We start from the raw sequence: 26,123 nt of genomic DNA, 5'->3' as shown, positions 1-26,123 counted from the left end.
TGATATCTGCCTTCAATCCAGCAAGTCAGTGCCTTCTGGGATAGCTGTCTAGTTCTGAAACATAACATTTCCTGCAGAATACAAGATCTGCACCTGTATAATGTCAGTGCATTAGATCTCAAAGTATCACAGATTTTTACAATGCAACAGAGGTTTTCTATTCAAAGTTCTTGTTTGAAACCAACCTACACCTGTTAGAACATGATGTCCTCGTAGCAGGAGACTGTACTGTGCTCAGTATTTCTCTGCATCATGAGGAGTTCCACCAGCATGAGATCTACAGCACTGGAACAGGCTGCCCAGACAGGTTGTGGAGTATCCTTCAATGGAGACATTTAAGACTCACCTGGACGCCTACCTGTGTGACCTATTGTAGGGTACCTGCTTTAGCAGGGGTTTGGACTTGATGATTTCTTGAGGTCCCTTCCGACCTCTGCCATTCTGTGATCCTATGATTTTCCTCTGGGAGGCTGAGAGCTGTGTTTGGCAAACCCACAGGGAAAGCATAAGCGCAGTTTCTCTGCTTTTTATCACTATGTACAAAGGAACCCATTCTACAGAGGTGCTGTTTTAGTGATTTCTGAATTCACTCATTAAATATATATATATATATCTATAGAGCAGCAAAAGAATCTGAATTATAGCGTGAGGGGAAAATGCAGCACCACGTGAACAGAAATAACCGCAGAAGCTGCCCTTGCCCTGCAGCGAAATCGCCCCTTAGCCCCAGGCAGCAATTGGCCGCAGTGCTGAGCTCGCCTGTGGTTAATAATAAATGGCTGTCAGCCCCACAGCTCCAGCCCCTCCGTCACGCCTTCTGCCAGGGCTGCCCAGGCACAGCTCCAGGGCCCACCCTGCCTTGTGCACGCGGCAGTGTCTGGAGGTAAGAGGGACACCAGGCAGTGCTGCACCAAGGCAGGTGCGCGGGGCGATGGTGAGGGGAGGTGAGCAGGGCCAGACTGGCGGAGGGAGGAAGGCCACACTGCGTGAGAGCTGTGCAAAACCCGTGCTAGGAGCGCGCACATGTTTGTTACGGGGCCTAAGGTCAGACATGTCTTACTGCTAGGCTTGCCAAGCTTCTAAACCCCGAGCCGGCTGGCCGTTTTTCCAGCCAACACCAGCTAATTCCTCTTGGGTTGCAGGTGGGGACAGCTGGTTTGTATGCACCACCCAGCACAGCTTGGGCACTCCTGGCTGCTGCGCTTCAGAGTCCAGGGGTTTGTTAAAATTCAGAGCACTGCTCGAGCAGCCCAACTGCTCCTCGGCATAACCTTTGTGGCTCAATGAATGGATTCCAAGGCTGACTTTGCCCCAGAGAGCGAGGGGTGTGTACACACCCTCAGCGAGAGCAGAGCATTTACATGAACTTCTCAGGCTGCTGGCTGTGATCCTAGCACTGCACAAGCAGGGGCTGTAAGCATGAAGCAAAGCTTGTGCCACGTCCATGCAACAATAGGATTCCATAAACTTTGTTTGGGTTTTTGTCTTAAAAAGTGGATTTTGAATGTAGAAAAACAAGTCTCCTTGTTTTGGTTGGGTGTGTATTGTGTGTCATGATGATGTATGGTGTGATGGTCTGGGAGATGTCCCGCAGAATCTCCCTGTTACACGGCCCAAACTGCTCTGTATAGCTGGAGCCTTTAGGGTCTGAAAAATCAAAACAAAACACATTTCCTGGGTGTGCTGTGCTTCTATGGCTGTAATGCCACACACTGTGCAGAGATCAGAGCCGTGTTGTGGTAACACAAACACAGTACCGTACTCTAATTAATTTCCTATCTAAACTAACAATAGGTACAAAAGACTGAAGAAATAAATCCTTTCCTCACAGTTAAGGGGTGAGGAATAGGAAGGCTTGAGAGATATGGCCAAATGCCCAGCAAAAATACGTGTGTAGCAGCCTGGAGTTGAGGGAGACTGCCCTGGGGCCCAGACCAGACCAGACTCTTAACATTTGCAACTCTCTCCTCCTCTTTCTCTGTCCTGAAATGAATTTAATTAAAGTGAATAGGAGTTGCTAAGAGACGAGAGGAGTTCTAGAGATCTTGCTGGGGCTGAATTGTGCCTCTGCTTCCAACACTTCGTGCTAAGAAAGATGATGTAACATGAGCATACATAAAGCACTGTTGGCTCTAGGAAGAGCTTCTCTTCCCTCCTTACAGTTACAATCTGGCTTTCCAGTCCTCAGCTTCACTCTTTATTTTAGAGAACTGCTTGTTTCCTCCGAGACACCAGCAAAAAATAGTTACATTTCTTTAAAGTATTCCTACAGTTTTATCCTTGTGATCTTTCAGGTTGGAAGTGACAGCGGCTGAGCCTGCAATTTTCATAAACAAGTAGCTTTGGAAATCAAAACAGGAACTTCAGAAGTCTTTTTACTTTATTACTCCCTTCCTTTGCTCCCACCTCGATTTCAGCATCAACAGTGGGCTGGGCTAGATGAGCTCTTTCAACTCAGTTTCTTCAGTTTAACATTTTGATTTGGCACCCCAGCTCATGCTTGAAACACAAGAATTTTCCAGGCAGTCTGCTGGGCGAGCCCAGGATTGTTCACATCACTGCTAAATTACTACTTCCATTTTTACCTGACTTTTGTAATCTTAGGACCATCCTTCTGCACAAGATGATTGCGAAGATAACCTGGAGACTGGCAAGACACGTGTCCACTGAGGCACATAGGACCACGCAGGTGAGAAGATTTCTGCATGGTGAGTAGTGTATTCCAAGACAGTCCCTGTGTGGAAAGCATCTTCTTCATCTGAACACAGCAGGCAGTGTTTTGGGAGCAAAGAAATGAGCAGCTATTCCAGCTTTCAGGAGGGTACTTCAGGTCCTAAATGCACAGGGAATTCCCTTGTTTGATAATACCACTAAAAGTAGGTGACATTTTGATGCACAATAGTCTTACTATGTATGTAGTCTTGGTATATTTGTGTTTGCACTCTTAAAATATAGCATTATTCAGGCACGATTACAGTGCTCAGTTCATTCACAGCAACGCCAATTTAAAGTAATATTAAAGTAATATTATTGGAGCCAGTAGCAACACAGCTGTAACAACAGTGGGAGAGTAACATTCAGATCATGAAGAGGGTTGTTATTTGTATTAATTATGGTGATTTTTTAATTTTTTAATATTTTATTTTTGTAAATAGCTCAATCACACAGAACACAGTTTTAGTCGTCATGAAGTTACTTGCAAACCCACACAAAAGAAGAGCTGAGGAGAAGAATGAATTTACTGTGATGATGACAAGTTACCTTTTATAAAATAGCTCGGTAGTAACTGCAAATACCCCTGCAAATAATTGACTTCTTTTCATTTATCTCCAGGTTCTTATTTCAGGATTCAGCCCTCCATACAGGAAGCCCTGGTGGAGGGGAGACCGGTCGTAGCATTGGAGAGCACCATCATTACACATGGCATGGCCTATCCTCAGAATCTGAGGTTGTGGGTTTATGTTCCTTGTTCAACAACGTTGTAAAAACAAAGTGAGGGAAAATGTCAGGTTGCTAGAGATACAGAAATTAAGCTCTGGTGTAAAAAAAGTTGTATTTGGACTTCCCAGTAGAGCAGAACCATAGGACACATGCATTCATACCTATTTATCTCCTTACCCAACACCTTACATTTCTGGCTTCTTTTGAAATGTGGCAACAGATAATGTCATCATTTGCTCTAAGCCAGAGATACTACGATTACTGGCTGCACAATGACAGACACTGAAAACTCCCCTGTAGTTTCTTTCTGTATACCTTTTGTGATACAAAAAGGACTGGAACGCAACAGTGAAATCTGCTCATTGGCACCACTCAGAGCAGCTGCTGTGAGAACTGATGGTCCCTCTCAGTGCCTTCTGCGCCCTATGCAGGAAAAAATAAACACCTTTATTTATTCACATCCTGTAGATTCAGTTTTTTTTTTTACTGAGCCACAGTGCCAGAAACCACAGCAATCTACACAGTCATCTGCTAGCAGTCTCCTCTCCATCCTATAGCTTCTACAAAGCACAGGAGGATTTTGGTATTGATTCTCCATCTTGCCTTTTACCTTGCCATTAATTTGCCTGGTACTCCATCTTACAATGAATCATTAAAAAATCTTTTTTTTTGGAATAGATAGTTTTAATAGTTGAAGATTGCCTAACAGATGTAAAGATAGCTGCTAAAAAAGGATAGGATATCCCACAAATGATCAAGTATAAAGCCTGCAAAGCTTAGAAAGGCCTACTTTTTAACCTTAGAATATCCTCAACTTGCAGCTTTTCAACACTGTTGGTACCCCGTATCTCACTGTCTATGAGAAAAATATATCCTGGTCATTTGAGTAGGAGTTGAATTTTCTGGGGTTTCTGAGAAGATTTGTGATCTCAGAAATAACAAGTATTAGGTACAGAAAGGTTCTAATTTGAGAAGATCCCTGATATTTAGTAGTGTAGTGTACAAATAGGTTTGCCGGTTAGCCAGGCTATTTTACAGCTCCTGCCTCAGAAATGAAGCATAAAGCCTGTCCATTGCTGTCCTTAGAACAGGAGCTCTGAGTAGTTCTGCACTGCTGCAAAATCAGGTGTAAAGTTCTGCCACGAGGAAGATACAGAAGCAGAACTGGACTTAGCTGAAATCCAAAGAACTGCACAAAACTGGAAACAGGGAATGCCAGCCATGAGGCTTGGCAGGTTTCTTGCCTGATTGTTTGCCTCACTAATATTGTGCTTGTTGTCCTGTCTGTCTTCTTCTAGCATGGCCAGAGAGGTAGAAAAAATCATAATGAGAAATGGAGCAGTGCCAGCCACTATAGGTATTTTAAGGGGTCAAATCCACGTGGGACTCACAGATGAGGAACTTCAGTTCTTGGCAAGCAGTAAAAATGTAGTTAAAGTGTCTCGGAGAGATCTTCCTTATGTCCTCAGCCAGGTATGGTACACTGACTTTCTACTATGGTGTTTTCAATACAGCAACAGGTTGGTCTCCGGCTTCAAGCCAGGTAGCTTTAAGCCTCACTGAGATAGCACGTGTGTCCAGAGTCAAAATATATCTGAGTCAGGGAATAGCAGACCTGAAATAGGGCTCCTGAAAAGTCACTCAGGATTGGCTGGCTATGTGAAGAATATTCATATTGGCACGATAAGGCATCATCATATTACACATGCACTACGTGACAGCAAGTCACCCCAAAGTATGCACATAGTGCTGATGGCCACATTAGCTGCCCGAGAACCCTTCTGGTTAGAAAGCCCTGGAGAATGAAGGCCTTTGCTATTAGCAGACCAAGAACAGCTTATGTAGCAGGGATGATGAATCCTCTGCCTTTTTTTGCAAAGAATATTTGTGTCAGAATTTCACTTAACTGTGTCAACAGGCTGCTGTGAAGCTGCTGTTTGTCAGAACAGAACCACAGCTGCCTGCACGTGGCATTCTCTGTGTCACACTGGGGGCTGCCTGTGACCTGCTGTCCCATACAGGGCTTGTCTGGTGGAACTACCGTGTCTGGAACAATGATTGCAGCACACAAAGCAGGAATCCCTGTGTTTGTGACAGGAGGCATTGGAGGCGTCCATCGGGGAGGAGAGAATAGTAAGAAAATTAATACATACTACATTCATCTGTGAGCTGAGGAGGAGGTGGGTCTCACCACAAATGAGGTCTATGCCCTAGTCCATGCTGCTCTCTGGAAACCTGGGATGTGGTGCAGCTTTGTCGGTGTAGTTTGTGACCTTTAAGTACATACTTTCCTTTTAGCTATATATATTCCTAGTATAGTGTAAACACACCACTCTGCTGAGTGCTATCTCTTTCTGATGTAAATTCTGGACTGGGGGTTTCCAGAGGTCAGCAAAACTTCTGTTGTGTTTCTCTGCCAGTTGTGTCAGTATTGAAATCTACCAAAATCATCTTTTTTTCCCCATCTTCTTGAACTTTGTCCTTTCTTTTTTGCCGACCATATTTTTGCATGCTATTTACTGATGCGAACCAACAACTGTGACCGCCGGTGCAAGGCTGCATCTCTGCCCTAAATCAAGTGACTTCTTTGTTTTCAGTCTCCCTTAGAACCGTAGCATCTAAAAGCATGCTTTAAAACTGTAATATTTGTGTGTGGATCAAAGTGTTTACAAAAGGAGACAGACATGGCTTTTTAAGAGGGCAGATCACAGATTTTTAAGAGGTGCAACACTATCATAAACAACAGCTGCTTGTCCCTTGACAGCTCTGGATGTGAGTGCTGACTTGACAGAGCTAGGACGAACTCCAGTTGCCGTTGTATCTGCAGGAGTCAAGTCTATCCTTGATATTGGCAGGACACTGGAGTATCTGGTAGGTATCATGGGCTGCTGAGCATGAAAGCAGGTGATTACGTACTCAGTGTAATGCATACAACAGGGCAAAGTGGGCCCAGTGATGCTGGGGCAGTTATTAAGCCTAAGATTTTGACAAATAACTAGAGGATGTGATGTGAGGATGCCCGTCTTTTCACTTCTCTAGTCTGAGGCTATTTGGGCACTGGGATACCCCCTAGCATCATCCTGTTTGTGCCCCATAGGCTGTTCCAGCAACTGCTCCAAATGGCTATGGCCTTTTCTCCGGGCTCAGACTCACTTTTCTGTCTACTGGGAGAATGCTCCCACACTGATGAATCAGGCAAGCTAGATCTAAAACAAAGCCATAATTAAACTGGGAAACAATATGATTTTTAATAGAGTCCATTTTTAAGGTTTGTTATACTGGAAACCACCAGGGTCAGCACTTCAGGTGACAGCCGGAGTCAATAATTTCCAATCACAAATAGAACTCATTTAAATTCCTGTCAGCTCATGGCATAACTTCAGGTCACAGCTTGTTACCTTGGACTCAGCATTGTGCTAGTGACAGCTGCCCTGCTTTTGATCAGCTCCGAGCAAAGGACGCATGTGTCTCGCATGTTTCAATATGCCGGATTCTGTCTGACTACTTACCATGTCTGGCTCTTTGCTTTGAAAAAGGTTGGTGACAGAACAGAATAGAATGGGATGGATTAAACATGCAAAAATAATCAAACCCTGTGCTAATGCTGTGATTCTAAAGAATGACAGTTTCTAGATGGTTGGAAGGAAAAAGCCATATCACTTTGTGGATCCCCTTTTCCTCTACTGATTATGTCACTTCCATTTCTACAGGAAACTCAGGGGGTCTGTGTGGCTGCCTTTGGAGAGTCAAGGATGTTCCCAGCCTTCTTCTCAAGCCAGAGTGGCTACCAGGCACCATATCGTGTCCAGGACGAAGAGGAGGCAGCTAAACTTATTGGTGTGTTTCAGCAGGGAAAGACCCATGTAGGCCCTGGAACAGAGGGTTAAGAAGTGGAGTCATTTTTTGATGTTTGGTTGGTTTGGTTTTTTTTTTTTTTAAGAAAGTCTTTGCCTCTTATTGTATAAACAGCCTCAAAAGAAATAGGAGGATGTAAACTGCTAGCTGGACAAGAACCTTTCCTTGGGTGAGCTGAGAACAGCTCCAGCACTGTGGGTTCACACACCCTGCAACTACTCTCTGTCCTTTTCCTTCAGCATTCAGTTTGTCCAAAGAGAACCTCTTAACGATCTGCCTGTCCTCTCCCAGCCAGCACTCTGGGGCTTGGCCTGAGCAGCGGTGTTCTGATAGCAGTGCCCTGTCCCCAGGAGCAAGCTGCCTCGGGCCACCTTATTGAAGATGCCATCCAGCAAGCTCTCAGTGAAGCCAGGTGAGAAGCAGCCTAGGCCTTAACCTCTGTTCGCTCCATGGTTTTGGGGAATTAAGTGACTTCAGGGACAGTGCTGGAGGGGTTGTAGCACAGCTTAACCTTGGGTGTGGATGAGCCCACAACAAGGTTTCCACCATGGTTTTATCTACCCTGAAGCTTGTTTACAGGACTTTTTATGCTATGTGGTTATGGTGATAAATTAATCTGCTCACAGCAGTGCTTCTACTCTGATGCTGTCCCAGCTCAGTTTGTCTCAGTAATTTTCTTTACATTTGCAGGTCCAAAGGGATTACAGGCAAAGAACTGACCCCGTTTTTGTTACAGAAGATCAATGAATTAACCAATGGGAAATCACTGGACTCTAGTATCCTTTTACTAAATGGAGTGAATAAAGGAGTAGTGTATCATCTCCTCCAATGATGTTTGCTGGAAAATGCTGCTATTTTACTGACAGTTTAGCAAGGGGCAAGTGCTTCATTACCTACAAACAGATGAAAGCTCAGTAACTGCATCCCAATTTTCCAGTAGCACCCTTACTGTCCTCCTTTGCTTTTGCATTAAAAATGAGATGCCAAAACAGATAGTCCAAGAAATCCCTCACATCTCACACCTCATCTTCTGTGAGGCCTTCTCTTCTATTCCCTTTCTGTAAAATGAAGATGTTAGCTTTACTCTCCATGGATACAGAAGAAGGTGAATACTTAAAACTTCAGCAGGTTTATACGGTACTGGAACCCAGCATATGTTCCACTGGATTTTGGCTTCTGGGAATCAAATCTCCCAGGTCTCACAGCATGCATTTCCTGCTTTCTCCCTCTAGGCAGTTCCCACACAGGCTTCTGTTGGGCCAGTCACGCTGGTATTTTCTCTTTTCCTCAAAAAAATGCCACACAGACCTTGCTCTGATCCAAAACAATGCCAGAGTGGGCAGCAGCATTGCAGTGGCCCTGAGCAAACTACAGAAAGCCACGAGGAAGGGGAGCTTGCCTCGCAGAAGGGACACAACCCTGCCTCAGCCAGTGAGTCCCCTGCTGTCCTCCACATAAAACCTGTCTGCTGGCAGCACTGAAGACAGGTTTTTATCTATTTCCAAAGGTGTAAGGTGACTCATCCAGCGACCACTCAGTCTCCTTTATGCTGGCAGACATTCTCTCTTTAATTTTCTTTATTATTCACAGCTAAATACTCTCTCCCTTTTTATTTACAGAGGATGAACTGTGACAATGGCCTAAACCCATTAAATCTTTGACTATTGAATCCACTAAAACTTTCATCACTTTTTCACCTTTTATTGTGACCTTATGCACAACTTCAACTCTGTTTCTCTCAGTGCCAGGGAATTTATGTGCCTGCAGGAGTAGAGTTGGAAGAGGGTGTTGGCAGAGGATATTTTGAGCTGCTGAGTCACACACATTTTATAAATATCTTCTTTCTTTGGTCTCCTTCTCATGGCTGCCAGAATTACAAGATGTGCCGCTTACCCCAAATGTGATCCATTATAACTCTAATACTCCATTCACGATCTTAGATTTCATTTGCGCTACGTGATTTACAGCAAATCTATTTTAGGTAGTCTTTAGAGAGCTGAAAAAAAGATTCTAAAACCCATTTGCAGTAGGATTTGTCAACATAAAAGAGTGCAGTGACTACAGAGGCAGTAACCTGGCATTTGATAGAATGAGGAAAAAAGAACTTTATGTCCCCAAAGAATCTGGGAACTTTCTGTCTGTGGAGCTGTGCTGCTTTTTCTGGCTTTGTGGGACAGTAAGACAGTGATCCATAAAGTTTTACTGGTTGGGGTAATTTCTGGGAGCTTGTAAGACATGACTACGTTTTTCTGCCCGTTTTTATCTATTTCATACAGAATCACAGAACGACCCGGGTTGGAAGGGACCTCAAGGATCATGTAGTTCCAACCCCCCTGCCTGGCAGGGCCACCAAACATACACCTTTACTAGATCAGGTTGCCCAGGGCCCCGTCCAACCTGGTCTGAACACCTCCTAGACGGGGCATCCACAACCTCCCTGGGCAGCCTGTTCCAGGGCCTAACCACTCTCCTAGTGAAGAACTTCCCCTAACATCCAACCTAAATCTTCCCTCTTTTAACTTAAAACCCATTTCCCCGTAAGTTCCCTTCAGGTATTGAAAGGCTGCAATGAGGTCACCCCACAACCTTCTCTTCTCCAGGCTGAACAAGCCCTCCCTATCCAACCTTCCTCTCACTCCTGTTAGACAGCACTGCTTCCATCTTTCTGAGATTGAATCTGTCAAAAATTGTTATACCCTGTGACCCCTCAATCAAACTGTCAGCACCCCTCTATGTTCTCTGTAACGTCCTGCCTACCGTGCTGGGGCTGCATATCAGCAGGCGTAATTCAGAAAACAACACTGAAGAGAGATTTCCATTCTCTCAGACTGGAAGTGCACAGACCTGTGTCTAGCCAACCAAAAAAAGCACAGGCCTTCAGTCTGTGAATCAGATGGCTTTTCAAGAGGGTGGAAAAAAGCAAAAAAAAACTGTAACTTTTCCTTCCAACCACTTTCTACTTCTTTCTTCCTTTTAAAGGTGGTGATTGGAGGTATCAACGTTGACTTCATAGCCAAGGCACAGAACTCTGTCATCCTGGTATAGTATCTATAGTAGCTTGCTTATCACCACTGCAGTTTCCAGCTAGTTTTACAGGGTTGCCAATCCAAAGAAGGGTGGTGGGGAGAAGATGGTGTCAGTGCATGTTTTCCTTGTGTCTGTATGAACACGTAGGCACACACACAGGAATTGTAGTCATATGTATTTGGTATGTTGTCTAGGTGGATACACACACATTGATCTGCTCTGTTCATGTGCCGAGAGTCACTGCCTCTCAAGGAACAGAGCAACATATCTTTACCATCTCAACGTATCACTCTGGCCTCAACAGGTATCCCGGTGTAATTATTTGATGCCAAAAACCCAAAGAGCTGTTTTTGTAGAAGAGCTGCCCAGGTCATTCATAAAGTACATTTGCAAAGAGCTAGAAGCAATAGATGAAAACTCTCACTGTGCTAACCTATATGTAATTCAAGATTAGATCCTAGAGTGAGGAAATCCCCAGGTAAGAGCCAGTTCTGGCTGCCTTAGGCTGTCTTAGCAGCCGGAATAGGAGCCAGACTACTTGTGAAGTACCCAGAGTGGTAAGAAGCCTTTGAGAAAAGTAGCATTTACAGATAAATAAGAACCATCTTCCTCAATCATAAGAAATTTAAGTCATAAAGAAAAAAAATTGCTTAAAAAAAAAAAACCAAACATATAGGCATTTTAAGTGTTACTAGAACTTGTGTGTTTCATTGTGGTTTGACCAAGAAGCTAAAGACATGAAGACTTTCCCATTGCGAACAGCAGCCATAATATGACCTACATGATTTTATTTATTTATTTTGAGATTGAGGTGGTAGAGCTTGCTTGTACGTTGTTTAGTGTCTCAAATCTCTGTGCTGATTGCTGAAGTGATAAACCTATAGCAAACTCCTGCCTTCAAATGGGGACAACTGTGAAGATGTCTTGATCAGATAGGAGAAGACCAGCTGGTGAAGCTATTGCTAAGGAAGTTGGAAATTAAATGATATGGAGGTAAAGGAAACTATCATAATAGTTATGTGACATGTACTATAGCAACAGCTGTGCAGGTTTTCAAACCCAGAAGTCTAACAGCTTCAGCTGTGATTGAACTGAGAACACGCATAGCCTGCACTAGGCTATCAGGGCAAGGAGTAATCAGAGGCAGGCAAACCACCTGCTGGTATAGCAGTAGTGAATACAGACCCCTGGGCCATGCGTGTTGTGGTGAGGGGCTGAGGGCAGTCACAAACCCCATTGGAAGCAGATGGCAAGGGAAAATGAAGATTTTTAATGTTGCATAGCAGCAAACCCTGGAGCTGAAGGCCCATTATGGCAGTTAACCAAATGCCAAGCTGTAGGAGGACTTGGGAACTGACAGCCTCTGTGGTTAGGCACAGAAGAAGAAACAGGCTCAATGCTAATGCTCTGCTTTGGCTTTTAAGGATACTTCCAAATTGCTTAGCACCCAGCAGGTCCCACCCTTACACATGCTGTGTTTGTTGTAGAGATTTGCAACACATGCTATCCCAGTTAGCAAGAAAACAGCAGTATTCTGTACTAGTTTTAACTTGCATGTGGCTTTCAAGGCTATCCAGAAGTGAAGTGCCTTTTAAGTAATTATTTGCATGTAAGTAACCAGCAGAGAAAGATGAACATTTTCTAGGCTTGGGAAAGGTGCTGGACAAGTAGTTATGGTTATAATGGTTTTAGAATATTCAGGAGAATCATAGAATAGCTTGGGTAGTAAGGGACCTCAAAGATAATCTAGTTCCAGCCCACTGCATTGGGCTGCACAGGGCCCCATCCAACCTGGCCTTCTACACTTCCAGGGATGGGGCATCCACAACTTCAGGAAGAGCAGAGTTATCTTTACATTAGGAATTCAAGCTTTGTAGGATGCTGAAAGAGGTCCTAGAAACCCTTTCAATTCCTTGAAGCCTTGCCAGAAAGCTCAGTCATATTTCAAACCATCTAAACTAGCCCATTTTCACCTTTCCCCTGAGTGCAACATCGAATAGATTCTCAAGTACTGCTCAGACTGATCAGTAAGGTGTGATCAGTCAGTTGTCTCTTCGCCTTTCCAAGCAAGCTGCTACATCATCTCTCATCGCATGCACTCTAAAGTAATTTAGCAGCTTCATTTCTTTTAGATCTTGTGGAGTTGTACAACAGCAGGGAGCACCCACGACTGGTGGTCAGCTGGTTCATCTGCTGTGAGGGTGAATGTGTGCCATTGGGATGCAGGGGCAAACTGAAAGAGAAGAGCAGCGTGCCAGGCAGAAAAAAGGAGCTTGTGTGTATTTTTAGTGTTCCTGATGGCATCAGCTTTGAAAAATAGATGATGATACTGCATTAAGCAAGGTTTGTGCTCATTACCAATGACAGTCAGTATCCTCTTTTAATACTGAAATAGAGGACCATGTTCAAAGCTATGTTGTTTGACTTGCCTAAACAAGCATCCTTGCTTTTTACTTTGGAGTACATGTATTTTTTCCCTTGGCTTTTTCTATTATGCACAGTAAGTTGCAGAGCTAAAATAGGCAGGCTCAGTGCTTTGGAAATCTGCAACACTCACTGGGAGACAGTCACAGATGGAAACAGCCGTATTCCTGGCAGTGCCAGTGGCAATTCAAGGGGAGCGTAAGCAAATGTAACGGAGAGGCATTTGGGTTAATGAGGAGTGACAAGTAGTGGAAAGGTAGACAGAGGCGATAGGTTGCTTACATGGCATTCTACTCAGGTTGTCCAAACAGTTCAGGGCTTGGAGAACTGCCATGCAGAAGAGCAAAGGGGTGGAGAATTAGCACCGTGTCAAATTGACTGCACAACTGGGGAGAGCCAAGGGAAACAGAAGGAGCCTGGGGGTAAAAAATAAAAATTTTTATATATATATATATACTTATATATAAGAAAAATTAAAAAATAAAGAACACAGTAGGGAGAACAGCCTCTTGCAGTCACAGGACTGGATGAAGACCTTATTGTGTACTAAGGACAGATGTACTGTCTGTAATTTCAAGGCTCAGTACAGGGGAAGAAGGGTCCCTGGAGTGCTTTGGGGCAAGTTCAAAGAAGGTCCAAGAACAGCAAGAGGAGGGAGGAAGACTATCTTGTACCCTGAGATGGCAACACATCTGCTTGCTTAGGAAGGATAGAATGTTTACAAGCAAGAAAAATGAGTATGTACGGAGGTATTGTTGTGCGTCTGGGCTGATACAGGGAGAGAGCATCTGGGCCTGGAGCTGCACTGTGTGGGTATGCACATGCTTCAGTACTTGCCACCCAAACACCTGTTGGGAAAATTTTTGTTCCAGCAGGCTTGCTTCATTATCTTTATCCCCAAAAGAGACAGAGAAGCTTTCCTTGTTTGAACGCAGGGAGAATCCGCTGGGGCATGCACCTATGGGGTCTCTCAAATTATCAGGGGACACTTTATCCCTGTACCCAATGCTAGTGAACCCTTCCCCCCTTCCCCACTGTCTAAGATACTTGGGGTCCACATTCATCTCAGTTCCCTATCGCACACTCACCCTCCCCAGCAAGTACCCCCCACCTTTGTTTATATGTACTTTGTAATCTGGATTCAGAGTTTGTTGTTTTGCCCGACTAGAACTATCTTTGTATCCTCTAAAGTCTATAACTCTGTTCTGTCCAGCAAACAAGATTTACATGCAGGTGCTAAGCTAGCATCTCCTGCCATATACCTGCAAGTTTGTTTAACCAGTTCTTCTTCTCAGATTTTATTTTGCAAGGACATCTTATCCTTTCTTCTTTCACGTCACAACCTACTCTTGAAAAGCCCTTGGATTATCTGGAAGATGATTAGGAATGCCAGTGGCAAACTGTCTTCAGAAGTAGAAAAGATGTTTCAGGATTTTATGAGTCAAGAGCTATAAAGCAATTTGATAGTCAGTGGTGAAGCCCAGAGAGATTTGGACATTTACTGAGGTAATTCTTCTGGCATGAGAGCTGGGAGGAGGAGGAAGAGATGGATGAGGAACTGCCTGTGCTCTGGCAATCTGACCATTTGTGACAGATGGACAGAGGCGAGAGAAAGGAGAAGCTGGTAACCACAAAGGTGGAGAAAGGTTTTTGGAGAGAGAGATGCTTGGGAAGAAAAAGATAAATTAAAATGAATAAAGTACTGCAGAGGCAGCACTGGCAAAGGTGACACAAACCTGCTTTGTCTTCAAAGTGAAAAAAGTAAAGCCAAGCAAACAAACAATTCCTTACAGGTGGGAGCTGGGTGGCCTGGAAAGCAGTTCCAGAGCCCATCAAGTCTGGGTCAGTAGCTCCAGAGTCCCAGTGCTGATGTGAGCAAGTAAATTCAGAAGGCTGCTCTTCAACCAAAACACTCCTTGGTGTTGTTCAAAGAGGTTGTAGTCAATAAAATCAAGATAGTTATGCACGGGGAGACCAAAATGATCTCCCCTTCTAGGCAACGGGCCTTTGTCACCAGAGCTGATGTGTTTAGATGGGCTGTGGGAGTTTGCAGTGCTCGCAAACCTAGATGGTCTCTATTTGCTGCTCTATGATTTAGCAATATCAATTTCACTTCAGATGTTAATAGAGACATGGCATCTATACCAAGTAGGTCTTCCAGCTTTGCTTATAAATGATTTATTCCTCCAGGGTGGTGGGCAGACAAACATTGGAAGAGTGAGACGAACTTTTGGCGGCGTTGGAAGAAACTTGGCAGGTACCTAGTGCTTAGGTTTGCCTGTGGGTGCCTGCCAGCTCTGATTTGTTCTTTGGTACTCCTTCAACAGCAGGAGCTCTTGAGCACTGTTCAGATCTGAGACACAATAGGCAACACATCAGGGGACAGACTGCCTGGAAAAGGCAAGGGATGCTCCAAAAAATGAGAAGGAAGGGAGTTGGGCAGGAGTCCGGAGAATAAAGAACCTCAAATATGAAGTTAACTAGTAAGTAGCACAGTGACCAAAAATTTAACCAAATTGAGGTTAAATAAGCACTACTGTTCTGCAATGGCTGCTGAACAGCCCAGTCCTCAGTGCTGAATTAATGCTATGTTGTGGTTGCAATGGGAGTATGTCCCAAGGAAGGATTTGAAATGAATATGCCTATTCAAAAGTGGTTTATTCAACCATGCATCAAGGACGAGAGGAAATGGAGCACAGAAGTTACTGTAGGAGAGAAAGGGCTACAGTCAGTGGCAACAGCAAAGGACCACAGTGTGCCTGGTGCTATAGCACAGACAGAAGCAGACCAGTGTTTGAGTGCTGAAATTAGCAGGAGGACATAGAATGGCCTGAGTTGAAAAGGACCACAATGATCATCTAGTTTCAACTCCCCTGCTAAGTACACAGTTAATAACATGAAGATCTTAGGATTGCTCTGGCTTTTTGATCTATCCCAAGTCTTCCTAACACACATCTACTATCACTTCAGATCACAGATGGGGAAAGGTTGAGGAAAAAACGCAACCCATTCACTGAGGAATGAACTGTGGTAACCTGAAGGGAGGGGAGGAAGGGTTTCCCATGAACCCATTAGTAAAACAGCATTGTTGGAACAGCCACATGGCAAGGTCACACACAGAAGTGATGTCGGCAGGCCTGCATGCTTGTGATGGGTACAGGAAATGCCAGGGAAGTGCATAAGTTCCCTCTGACAGACCTGTTAATGTCTTTTCATTTGCTTCTAGACTGCTTAAGCCGTCTTGGGCTGACCCCTCTCTTTCTGTCAGCTGTTGGGAAGGATGAACATTCAGAGTCCATCCTGCACTATTGTCACCACATGGTATGTTTCACATTGATGCCTTGTAAGAAGAACGGAGGTGATGGCATTATATAATGGGAAAAGTATTTTTAACCCTGGCGAACATAAAAGCCGCCTTCCATCACATCTCATCACTAAGAGGGAGAATAATTCAGTGCTGCTTAGGTACAGACCATTAAAAGCTGAGGAGCTACCCCCAGAATACAGACTAGATGTATGTGGAGCTTGAAGTTTGAACCACATGGTCTTAATTCAGCTCCAGGGAGTGGAGTTTGAAGGAGAAAGAGAAATAAATAAGGAAGAATTGCAAAAACAATTAGGAAGGCCTAAGCACAGCCAGAAATATGCAAAGCCTGACCCTCAGGATAAACAAAGCAGTGCTAAAACCAGCCTGATTTGGGCCACAAGACAGAGAAAGCATAGAACCAAGGCTATGTGCCTCCCAGGTTCAGAAGAACAGGATCTCACAGCTGCATACACACACAGCTGTACACTAGAGGAACACCTGACTTCAGCAGCAGCTCATCCTCTGACACCAGGGAGCCAGGAGCAACCCCAATCCAGAGCATCAGATGCTCAGCTGGGGAAAAAGCAGAGCTGAGGGCAAAGCCAGGACTATGGGTGAGGCCCCAGCTGAGGCTGGTCAGGGCCATTAAGGCCTATTGGTGCCTTTAGAGTCCTGCTATACCGACAGAAAGAGCACATGGGGCCCTTAGTACAGGTAATTTGAGCAGCTCAATGAAAACAGCAAAAAGAACAAGAACTCTAGAATTCAACCTAGACTGAGATACCTCTGAAATGTTGCTTGTCTGTAAGGAGAATGGAGGATGAAGGGTTAGGGTTAGGGAATGAAAGTTGAAAGATGAAGGGAAAACAATGAGCTGGGCTGCTGTCACAGATTGGGTGGGTGCAGGGAAAGAATATTTAAGTTGAGCCAAGTGTAACAGAGAAGAGGAACGTGCCCCTTTTATAACTGTTCTCCCTGTTTTAGGACATGAGTGCCATCCTGCAGCTGGAGGGGAAGAGCACAGCAACTTACAGTGCTATGATCACCAGTGCTGGGGAACTGAGCGTTGGCTTGGGAGATATGGACATCCACCAGCAGATAACAGAGCAATACGTATGCATGCCAGCTGATTTGCAACCTTCTGCTTATGAGAAGCAGTGTGGAGGTGTGACAAAAACCAGCTAGTAAAGTTGTACCAGAAGGGAGTGGGTGTGCAGAGGGAACGTGGAAATTCTTAAAGTTAACCCCAGACACTGGCCACTGAGATTGCAGCATGGCAAGCTACAAGAGGTACCTGCTGCTGCTTATCCAGATGGAGCTTCTTTATATTTCTGTTCCATAAAAAGTCACCATTGCTACCATCCCATGACGTGCAGGCCAGAATCCCCTGCACCGATGAATTTCAATTAACCTATCATTGTTGGCATCTTAAGGCCAGCAGTGAATCCAGTCTACCTGCAGAAATTTTATCTCTCCCTTTTAAGGAAAAAAAAAAACCCAAATGTAGACAGAACACTACCTAAAGTAAGTTTTCCTATTCTACTCCCTCCCTCCACCATCCATGCTGTTTCTCCATGCTGAGTTGTATAAACAAACACTGCTCCTCAGCACGTGCAACCCTTGGAAACATCAGGGCTAATGGAAGCAGTAATTGCAGATTGGTTTGGTGAAACCCCCCATCACTGCACCCTCCTCCCTACTCGTTCTGCTGTCAACAGAACAAATCCTGTACTTCATGACTAGCAGCGACATGAATGTTAAGTGCAATTTACTTATCGGGGGGCTCTTAGTGAGGGAAAAATATGGTCACTGCTCCCACTTTCATCCCCACCCTGCCTCTCCCAGGCCTTGGCACAGAAAACCATTACATGACAGATTAGTTCTCCTGAGCTTTACGAACCAGTTGTGGCCAGTGGAAATTCTGATCCAATCTTCTGCTGCAAAGTGCATTTTGGCAGCCTTTCTTTCAGCCAGGATTAGCAGAGACACAGGAGGGAGGCTGCAAGAGTGCCTGTAGCGCTGGCCTGACGTTTAGGCCTCGCCACAACCTCCTTTCAGGTTATTGTAGAGAGCAGTGAGGTCTCCCCTGAGCTCCTCTTATCCAAACTGAATGATCCCAGTTCCCTCAGCTGCTCCCCATAAGACTTGTGCTCCGGACCCCTCACAGCTCCGTTGCCTTTCTCTGGACACACTCCAGGGCCTCAGTAGGCAGCAAACAAAGGCGTAGTCAAAACAAGCAGAGCACAGAGAGTCCTACAGAGATATTAAATAGCAGCTTTCCGTCTCCTTGTACGTCTCTAAGTGACCCAGGAGTATCAAATGGGCCTAGTGAGGAACAAACTGTATTCCTCTGCTGCAGGGCCTCTAACTGTCAAGTCCACCTTTTAATGATGGGGAGCAGAGAACAAGAAGGGGAAGAGATGAAAGTAGACATCCAGCTTCCTTAGGGAATCACTTCTTTATGTTCATTCCTGTGTTTAAGAGCTGCAGTATAAGCGAAAACCCTGCGTCCTGATTATGACTAGCAATCATTTTGCCTCTCTTCAATGACTTGGTCTGTCTCTGCTCTGTGTCTTGGATTTTCACTAGGTGTCCCAGTTCAAGGAGAATTTGTGCCGGGCCCCACTAGTTTGCATTGATGGAAATGTGCCTCTTTCCACTATCCAGTACATCTGCCAACTCGCTAGAGATCATCAGCTAGCAGGTAAGGAGACCCTGCCCAGTCCTGGCCCCATGGCTCCTATGGGTGTGTGCACCAGGATGCTCCATGTACTCTGAGCACTCTCCACTTCTTGCTGGAAATACCCAGCATTTGCTTGTTACCGAGTGCTCCTTTCCAAACACTATGATGTATTTTCTATTTGAAACGGATGAAAGACTTCGGCTTTCTCTGAGTTTGCCTCATTCTGCAGCTAAATAACATCTGCTATAACATAGGAGCTAGAACCCTTTGGCATTGCCAGAAAGCCAGAAAAAGCTGTTCTCTTTGCATTAAATCTCAAGGCAAGCACAGCTGTATGTGCTTCTGCCACACTGAGCAGCGATGGAGTTTGCTTCTCAGAACAAGTGCTGAAGCAACGTTTGGGAGGATTTCCACTTCCCATAAAACACAGGGCTACTCTCTGGCATGCTGAGGACTCTTCACAAGGCTTCCCAAACCTCTGCAATTATGCCTTCATTTTTAAGTGCAAATCCTGAAGAAGGAGATGATGTTCTTAGTATGTTGCAGAGGTTCCCAAAGTAGATTAAGGGAGATCCAAAGACTGGTTGTATCACTCCAGAGCCAGAAGCATCTTTGTCATTGCTGAGCAGCAAAGAGGAAAACTGGGGTACCCTGGACCCCAGTGTGGGGGAAATCATATTTAGGTTTCTGATACACTGCAGAAACAGCCCCAGTTATACAGATCACATGAAGCCTCCTGCTCTGTGTCCCACTCAGATACAGAAAAAAACCAACACTGATGAATCAGTTCATTAACCAATTGCAGTCTTCCCTTCAAGTGTGCTACGAGCCGACAGATGAGAACAAGGCCTCTAAGCCATTCCTCTCAGACAGCTGGAAAGCACTCACGTACATCTCCCCCAACCTGCAAGAGCTAAAAGCAATCAACCGGACTCTTGGGAACCCTCTGCCAGCAGGTATTGAACACTCAGAAGAGTCAGTCATGCTGACTCTGCTTATTTCACATAACGTAGACCAGGAGAGAGCATTTTCTCCCCATCTCCCATGTCAGTCACACTGGGTTATAACGCAGTGGGAATTTATAAGCGGAATTGGCATCTTCCACCTTTCAGCCATCTCTGTGTGGGTTGCTTGGCCCAGCCCAAACCGATGATCGATCAAAGAGCACAGCAGGCCTAGCGTGGCTCCTTGTGCAAACCAAGAGGTCCCGTTTTCCTCACTTTGTCACCCAAATAAAAGCAATCTCTAGTTGATAAATATTTCAGTGACAGAAGATGCTCTGAGGGCACCTGGAGACATTACCAGCCTTTGGGGAAATGAAATACTGCATTGTATGCAATCAGAAACCCAAAAGCATTAAAACATGGAAGTCATGCTTCAGGATGGTGTTTTTGATCTCTATAGACATGTGTAGTTCCAGGGAAGTATAGGATTGACAGTATGGAAATTTAATACTGGAAAATCATGTTTCCCATGAATGAAAAGAAAAAATATCACATTTTCAGTAGCGCTTATAAGTAGGAGCACTGTGTGGGCTGCTCCTAATTACAGGCTGCCAGCCCACAAAGGGACCCACTGAGATCGTTTCAAGTTATGCCCTTGCTTTTCCTCCTCTCTCTCTAAAGGGGCACCATCCAGCCTGGAGGACATTATCAAGATGGCAGCAGCCTTGGCCCGCCCTTTGCTGACCCACCTATGCTGTGTGGTTGTGACCCTCGGTGCTCACGGTGTCCTCCTGTGTGGCAGGAGCCTGGGAGGGAGCATCTCTCTTCATCCAACACCTCATGAGCAGGTAAGGGCAGGGGAAACACTAACTCTGGGCTCTCAGCAGCTTTGGTCTGGGACTGCAGAGCATCATTGCTATTTCTGGTGGTGAAGCAGCGATGCTGGGAAACATGGCATCAGTGCTGGCAAATGTTCGTGTTTGTGGGTGGAACGCACAGCTCTGAGGATTAGCGAAGAAAATTGTCTGTCCTGGCTCCTGGCAGCAGTGCTTACAGCCAGCTCATTTCACATGTGCTTCTCCTGAATATTCATGACTGTAAGCTTCATTTTCAGGAATTTAAATCACAGTTCTCCTTGGAAGTGTGAAAAAAGAAAAGATTATTAAGATTATTGGTTTATTTTTGTACCCCTTTTTTGGCGTCTATGCGTGTCTGTATGACACCAGCTTGAGCTGTGCTCACTGACCTCCCTCTCTCCCCATACAGACCGCTGCTGCCAGCCTCTGTGCTGCCCACTACCCTGCCATCCCTGTCAGCAGGGAGGAGATAGTCAACGTCTCAGGAGCCGGTGACAGGTACATTGCTAACCTCTCTGTATTCCCCAGCTACACGTGGAACCACCCTAACATGATTTCTTTTAAATTCTACTACAAAGATAAACAATGTTCTGCTGCTTGAGGAGCAGCCACAAGAACAGGACTGGTAACTGGTTCCTTGCAGCGCTCACCAGATATGTCTCACAAGATATGAAGCCAGCCTTGCTCTTATTAGGTTTGCTTTTGTTTAAGATAAAAGCCCTCCATAGCCATCTTGTAGCTCTGGATTACTCTGGGCTGAGCTGTTGAAAGCTGAGTAAACCATTGTACATCAAAGCACCCTTACCAGCTAACTCATGTACCTCCAGTGGAAGTGGGACTGATCCTCAGGAGCTGGAGTTGCCCTGTAAAATAACTACATCAGGCTCTGCACTTGCCTCTGGCAATAGCTTGTGCTTCACAACAGTCTGCTGTGCAACTCGCCTGCCTGTTCACGCTGCTGCACATAGAGATAGGAAATGACACATACTATTCCTAGCCTCAGTGATCAATTCTCCTTCTGTCAGGGAAGTATTTCATTATACTCCTTTTTAACTTGTCAAACTCTATGTAGCAGTCAGGTTTCTGGTGGGGTTTTTTACATTATTATTATTATTATTATTATTATTATTATTATTATTATTATTGCTTCATGTGCTGCAATAATTGATTCTCTCCTTTCATTGCCTTAGGCCAGACCAAAAGGCCACATCTGATAGATAATTCCTTTCTGTTTTCTTCTCTTACCTACCAATAACTCAACACAGAAGCACCTCTCCTTTTTCCTTATTTAGGTGGGCAGAATAAAAAAAGCCAATGAATATCTTCTTGCCAAGCTAATTCATCCACTTAACACCAGAATCTTTCTTTACTCCTCATATCCCAAACTGGCTCTCAAGTGAGTTGGCTGCATTCAGTGCGGCACTGTGAAGGAGGCTGTCATGTTGTGCAGTGCCGTAGAGCTGAACACAGCAGTGTGGGAAGTTTGCAGGGCTCTGAATTTTGGGATATTAATCCCATATTGATGTTTTCTCCAGAAATCCTGTTCCTCAGAGTCCCCAGGTTCACACAGGGGTTTTCACAGCACTCATGTTTGTCCAGGGGCAGCTGCTCTGAGATCCTGTTGCATTGAACAGTGCCAGAATGGGCCAGAAGTGCCATCTCTTTGGCATACAAACAGATGAAACAGGCTGGCCTGCTGCCTCCTCTAAGGGACCATGCAGCAGGGTACAACCCAGAGTTAGACACACAGCTCAGCCTTGTGAGCCCTAGTCCTTCCAAAGCACTGTGTAGGGAATGCTGATCCAGGAGGCCGTGGCCCTGCTCGGATCCCAAGGCTCTCCTGCCCTTGGAGATGCTGCTCTGCGGCTGTTTGCTCCCTGCACCCAGCTGCCCTGGCAACACAACACTGCCTGCCCGCACACGGTATCACTAGGGGATGCACCCCCAAATGTTTACTCTCAGTCTCTGGAGCTGTTGAGAGATTGAATGGTTTTGAAAACCACAATCTTCTGTGCCTTTGTTAAGGAGAAAAAAAAAAAAAAAGAAAAAAGAACGATACTGAGGTAATTAGCCAGAGTGCAGAAAAGCAGTCATTTTCCCTTTCACATTGATTTGCTCATTAATCCTCCCTGCTGCCGTGTTTTCCTGCCCTTGCTTCCTCCTCTCAAATGTCATTATTTTCTCCCTCCACCTTCCCTTCTCTTTTGTCCTTCCCCAGTTTCCTAGCATCACACCTGAGTTTAGCTACATTCAAATCCTGGCTGTTCCCAGCTGACCACCAGCAGCACCCTACATGTCCCCATGCCTCAACAGAGCTGAGCAGGTGATAACATCACTTCTGATGCCTCCTTGCTGCCTGTGGGAGACACCTGTTGTTTGAGCAGTCACAGCATTCTTACTGGCCAATCTCTAATGGACAATCACAGATGAAGCTGGCAGAAGTCTGAATCCAAAATCTCATTTCAGCTCTGGATTTTTTTTTCCCCACCTCCTCTCACATTACATTGGGAAATATACCTCTCTGCCCATCTTCACCTTCACAATGGGGGTAAGGAGGGAATGTAACAAGGTTCCACCAAGGAGCAGAGAAGTGACAAAATAGTTAAAAGAAGAAAGCTAAAATAGGTTCTTCCCTCTGTAGACCCTCTTTAGTTTCTGCAGCCTCTCTTGGAGAACTGGGGAGAAAAGAAAATGTGGTGGGATGGGGTGTGACTTCAACTTCTCAGGTGAGAAGCAAATGAAACGCAAATCAATAGCACTATTTGTTCTTCCGCATTTTAAAATAAATGTAATAAACTCCCATAAACTTCTTATTTTCACCTCATCCCTCCTCTAAGACATACTCTGCTTCTGTAAGCGTTGATCTGGATTTATAGAATCATTAAGGTTGGAAAAGGCCACAGAGATCATTGAGTCTAACCATCAACCCACCACCACTGTCCCCACTAACCACGTCCCTCAGATGGGTTCCATTCCAGCCAGCCATGTTCCTGAGGCCAAAGCTGTTCCCAGGGCTCAGAACTGCTATTCTTTCTCTCCACAGTTTAATGGCAGGAATTGCTGCAGGGATAATTGCCAACCACGACACAGATACCTGTGTCCGGATGGGCCTGCTGGCTGCACGTTTGTCTCTCCGTTCCTATGAGCCCATCTCCCCAGCAATCAGCACGTCCACCGTCAGCCAAGAAGAAGTCCAGAGCAAGCCCTGGCCAGAGGTGAAGGTATGGAAGCTGGACTAGATTGACATCGCTTTCTCCTCCATCACCTCCTCATGCACCCAGCAGTACCGTCTCCAAGAATTAGGCCATGTTTTCAGTTTCAAGCTCAGAAGCTGACTAGAGGACTTGAGCTGCTGGGAGGTTAAGTCCCAATGGAGTGCATCTGGTATCAACTTGTATTGCACTGTTCACAATCATGTTTTTCTGTTGTTGCTTCCTCTCTCTCATGAGTTACAACCACTGCTTTGGTCTTCTGTCTGCTGCCTGCCAATAGTTTATCTCACATCCCTATGGGGAACACTCACCTGTTTTGGTTTGGTGTAAACCATCAGGGAAGGAGGCGCCAATCCAAGGAACTTCTTTGTTCTGTTTTCAGGCAGGCCCAGCAGCTGCTCACACCTCTTTCTCTACAGGAGGTCTCATGGACCACAACCAGTGTTCAGCTGCAGCTGACAGGAACATAATGCTGTAGGACAACCTCATAGGTGTTCCCAAGCTAGTCAGCAAGTGCGGCATTTTCTTGGTCTTTTTCAGGGAGGAGGGAAAGCACGACCCTCCTTTACAGATGGCCACACAAACTGTGTAGCTCAAATGACTGTGCCAAGTTCACAGCAAGTCTGTGGCAAAGCCAGGAACAGAGCACTGACCCTGTCCAGGATAGGGCTGCACAGCAATCCCTCTGCTTTTAACACCTACAGCATCTTCATTAGCAAGGGCAGCCCTACTTAGGTCAATTTGGTCAAGATAAAAATACAGCAGACAGCTTTATGGAGACAAAAGGGATCCACACACTGACCAGCAGCCCCCCTTTATCAAAGCCTTGTGTTGTTCAGCTGAAACGCTGTGCTTGCACCACACACACGTACCCATCACTGAAAGGATCTGGGTGGCCTGGTGGGAGGGTGCTGGGCTGTTTGGGAGTGCAGAGAGGGGGACAGGCTCCCACAAGCCGCTTGGTTAGCTCACAGGAGGGGAGGTGGGACATGGCAGGGGCGGGGGAAAAGAGCCGTGCGCTGGTGCTATAAAAGTGACTTTCAACCGGTGCTGGGGAAGAGAGGCAGCCTCAGCTTCAGCTCCTGTTCCCAAGCCTCACTGAGCAGAGCATCCCTGAGCCAAGCCAAATCCTGATGGAGATCTGGGTGCTGACAGCCTCTGTCCTGCTGCTGGCACAGCTCTCCCCGCTCCCAGCACATGGAGAGGCACTGGGAGACTGGGCAGCCCTTCCAGCAAGGCAGCTCAGAGCTGGGAGGCCCACAGACAACCATCGGCCAGCTGGAGATGGAGGGGACAACCAGGTAGATGACAGCCACCCCCAGGCTGCAGTGTGGGAGGCCCTGGCAGAGCTCTGCCCTGGCTCTGGGGCTCCCTACAAGGCCACAGGCAGCAGCATGCGGGACCCCCCCAGCAGGCCCCGCAGGAGCCCACCACAGCCCCTCCGCAGCAGGAGCCTGGGGCTGAGCCATCACCTGAAGGGCTACGGGAAGTTCAACAGCGACACGGTAAGCACAGGGCATGGCTGCCCACTGCCCTTGGTGCAGGTAGGCTTTGCGGCACCTCTCCAACAGAGCAGGGTGTCCCCGGCGCCCAGCCCTGGGTCATAAGGGCACGCTGCTGGGTGTTTTCTCCCGTAAACCACTAAAGTGAGGGAGAACCTGCTCTGGGGGGACGAGCTGCCCCCCTGGCTGTTGGCATTAGGCTGAGCTTGCTGCCTCCCCTTGCAGCACTCCTGCCATGGCATCCAGAGCCGGCCCTGCCAGAAGCCCTCTGACTGTGGCGGCTGCCTGGGGCTCTACACCTGCAGGCCGCCCGGCACCTGTGGTCTGAAGGCCGTCTCCCGGCAGAGAAGTAAGCAGCTCCTGTGGTACTGTGTGGTTTCTGGGCGGCTTCAAGGCCTCAGCCAGCATGGCTGCCCTCTGGGCTTTGTTTTCACAGGGGGGTTCCTGCAGAGCATCCAAGGGCACGCAGTCCCAGAGCAACACAGCTCAGCCTGAAGCTGCCGGGGCTGTTCTGACACTGAGATCAACATCTCCTGCTTGAGTTTCATGTTCGGTCCTTCAATAAACGGCTGTAAAATGTTCTTTCTCTGTGCTTTTCATGCTGTTTAACGCTCCTGGATACTGCATGCTGGGTTTGAGCCCTACAATCCTTATTGCTGCCAACAAGGCACTCACCCCTCCACCACCATGCCCACCTGTCCATTCCTGCCACCACCACCACAATCCACTTCCACTGTTTGCTGGGTCCTTATACCCAGCAAAGAAAGGGGCTGCTGCTGTAGGAAACTTTGGCTTCTGAACCCTTCTGAGGCAGCAGTGACAGGACCCACAGATCCCCTCCACTCTTTTATGAGTGGAATTAGGCTCTGCT

At 46.1% G+C, this 26,123-nt stretch overlaps 1 protein-coding gene across 4 annotated transcripts; it reads left to right on the top strand.

The window, feature by feature from the left end:
• Positions 1-641: 641 nt before the first annotated feature.
• Positions 642-25,834, top strand: LOC107315955 (pseudouridine-metabolizing bifunctional protein C1861.05-like). Of its 4 annotated transcripts, none has more exons than XM_015866911.1 (21): positions 642-883; positions 2,605-2,708; positions 3,334-3,448; positions 4,740-4,914; positions 5,463-5,574; positions 6,206-6,312; positions 7,152-7,278; positions 7,588-7,708; positions 7,987-8,072; positions 8,603-8,727; positions 10,276-10,335; positions 14,938-15,004; positions 15,974-16,068; positions 17,039-17,167; positions 18,644-18,758; positions 19,556-19,693; positions 20,363-20,529; positions 20,948-21,036; positions 23,582-25,255; positions 25,478-25,601; positions 25,689-25,834. In XM_015866911.1, the coding sequence occupies exons 1-19, from the start codon at positions 657-659 to the stop codon at positions 23,775-23,777; spliced, it is 2,355 nt and encodes a 784-aa protein (XP_015722397.1). In that variant the 5' UTR covers positions 642-656; the 3' UTR covers positions 23,778-25,255; positions 25,478-25,601; positions 25,689-25,834. The 4 variants fall into 4 exon arrangements, with proteins under 4 accessions (XP_015722397.1, XP_015722404.1, XP_015722413.1 ...); XM_015866927.2 differs by having other exon boundaries at positions 836-919; XM_015866933.2 differs by lacking the exon at positions 642-883 and having other exon boundaries at positions 2,020-2,689.
• Positions 25,835-26,123: the final 289 nt, after the last annotated feature.

Source organism: Coturnix japonica, chromosome 1 (genome assembly GCF_001577835.2).
Source record: "Coturnix japonica isolate 7356 chromosome 1, Coturnix japonica 2.1, whole genome shotgun sequence".
NCBI classification, from domain to species: domain Eukaryota; kingdom Metazoa; phylum Chordata; class Aves; order Galliformes; family Phasianidae; genus Coturnix; species Coturnix japonica.
Note: the sequence above shows the minus strand (reverse complement) of the source record. Positions and strands in the feature narration are given on the sequence as shown.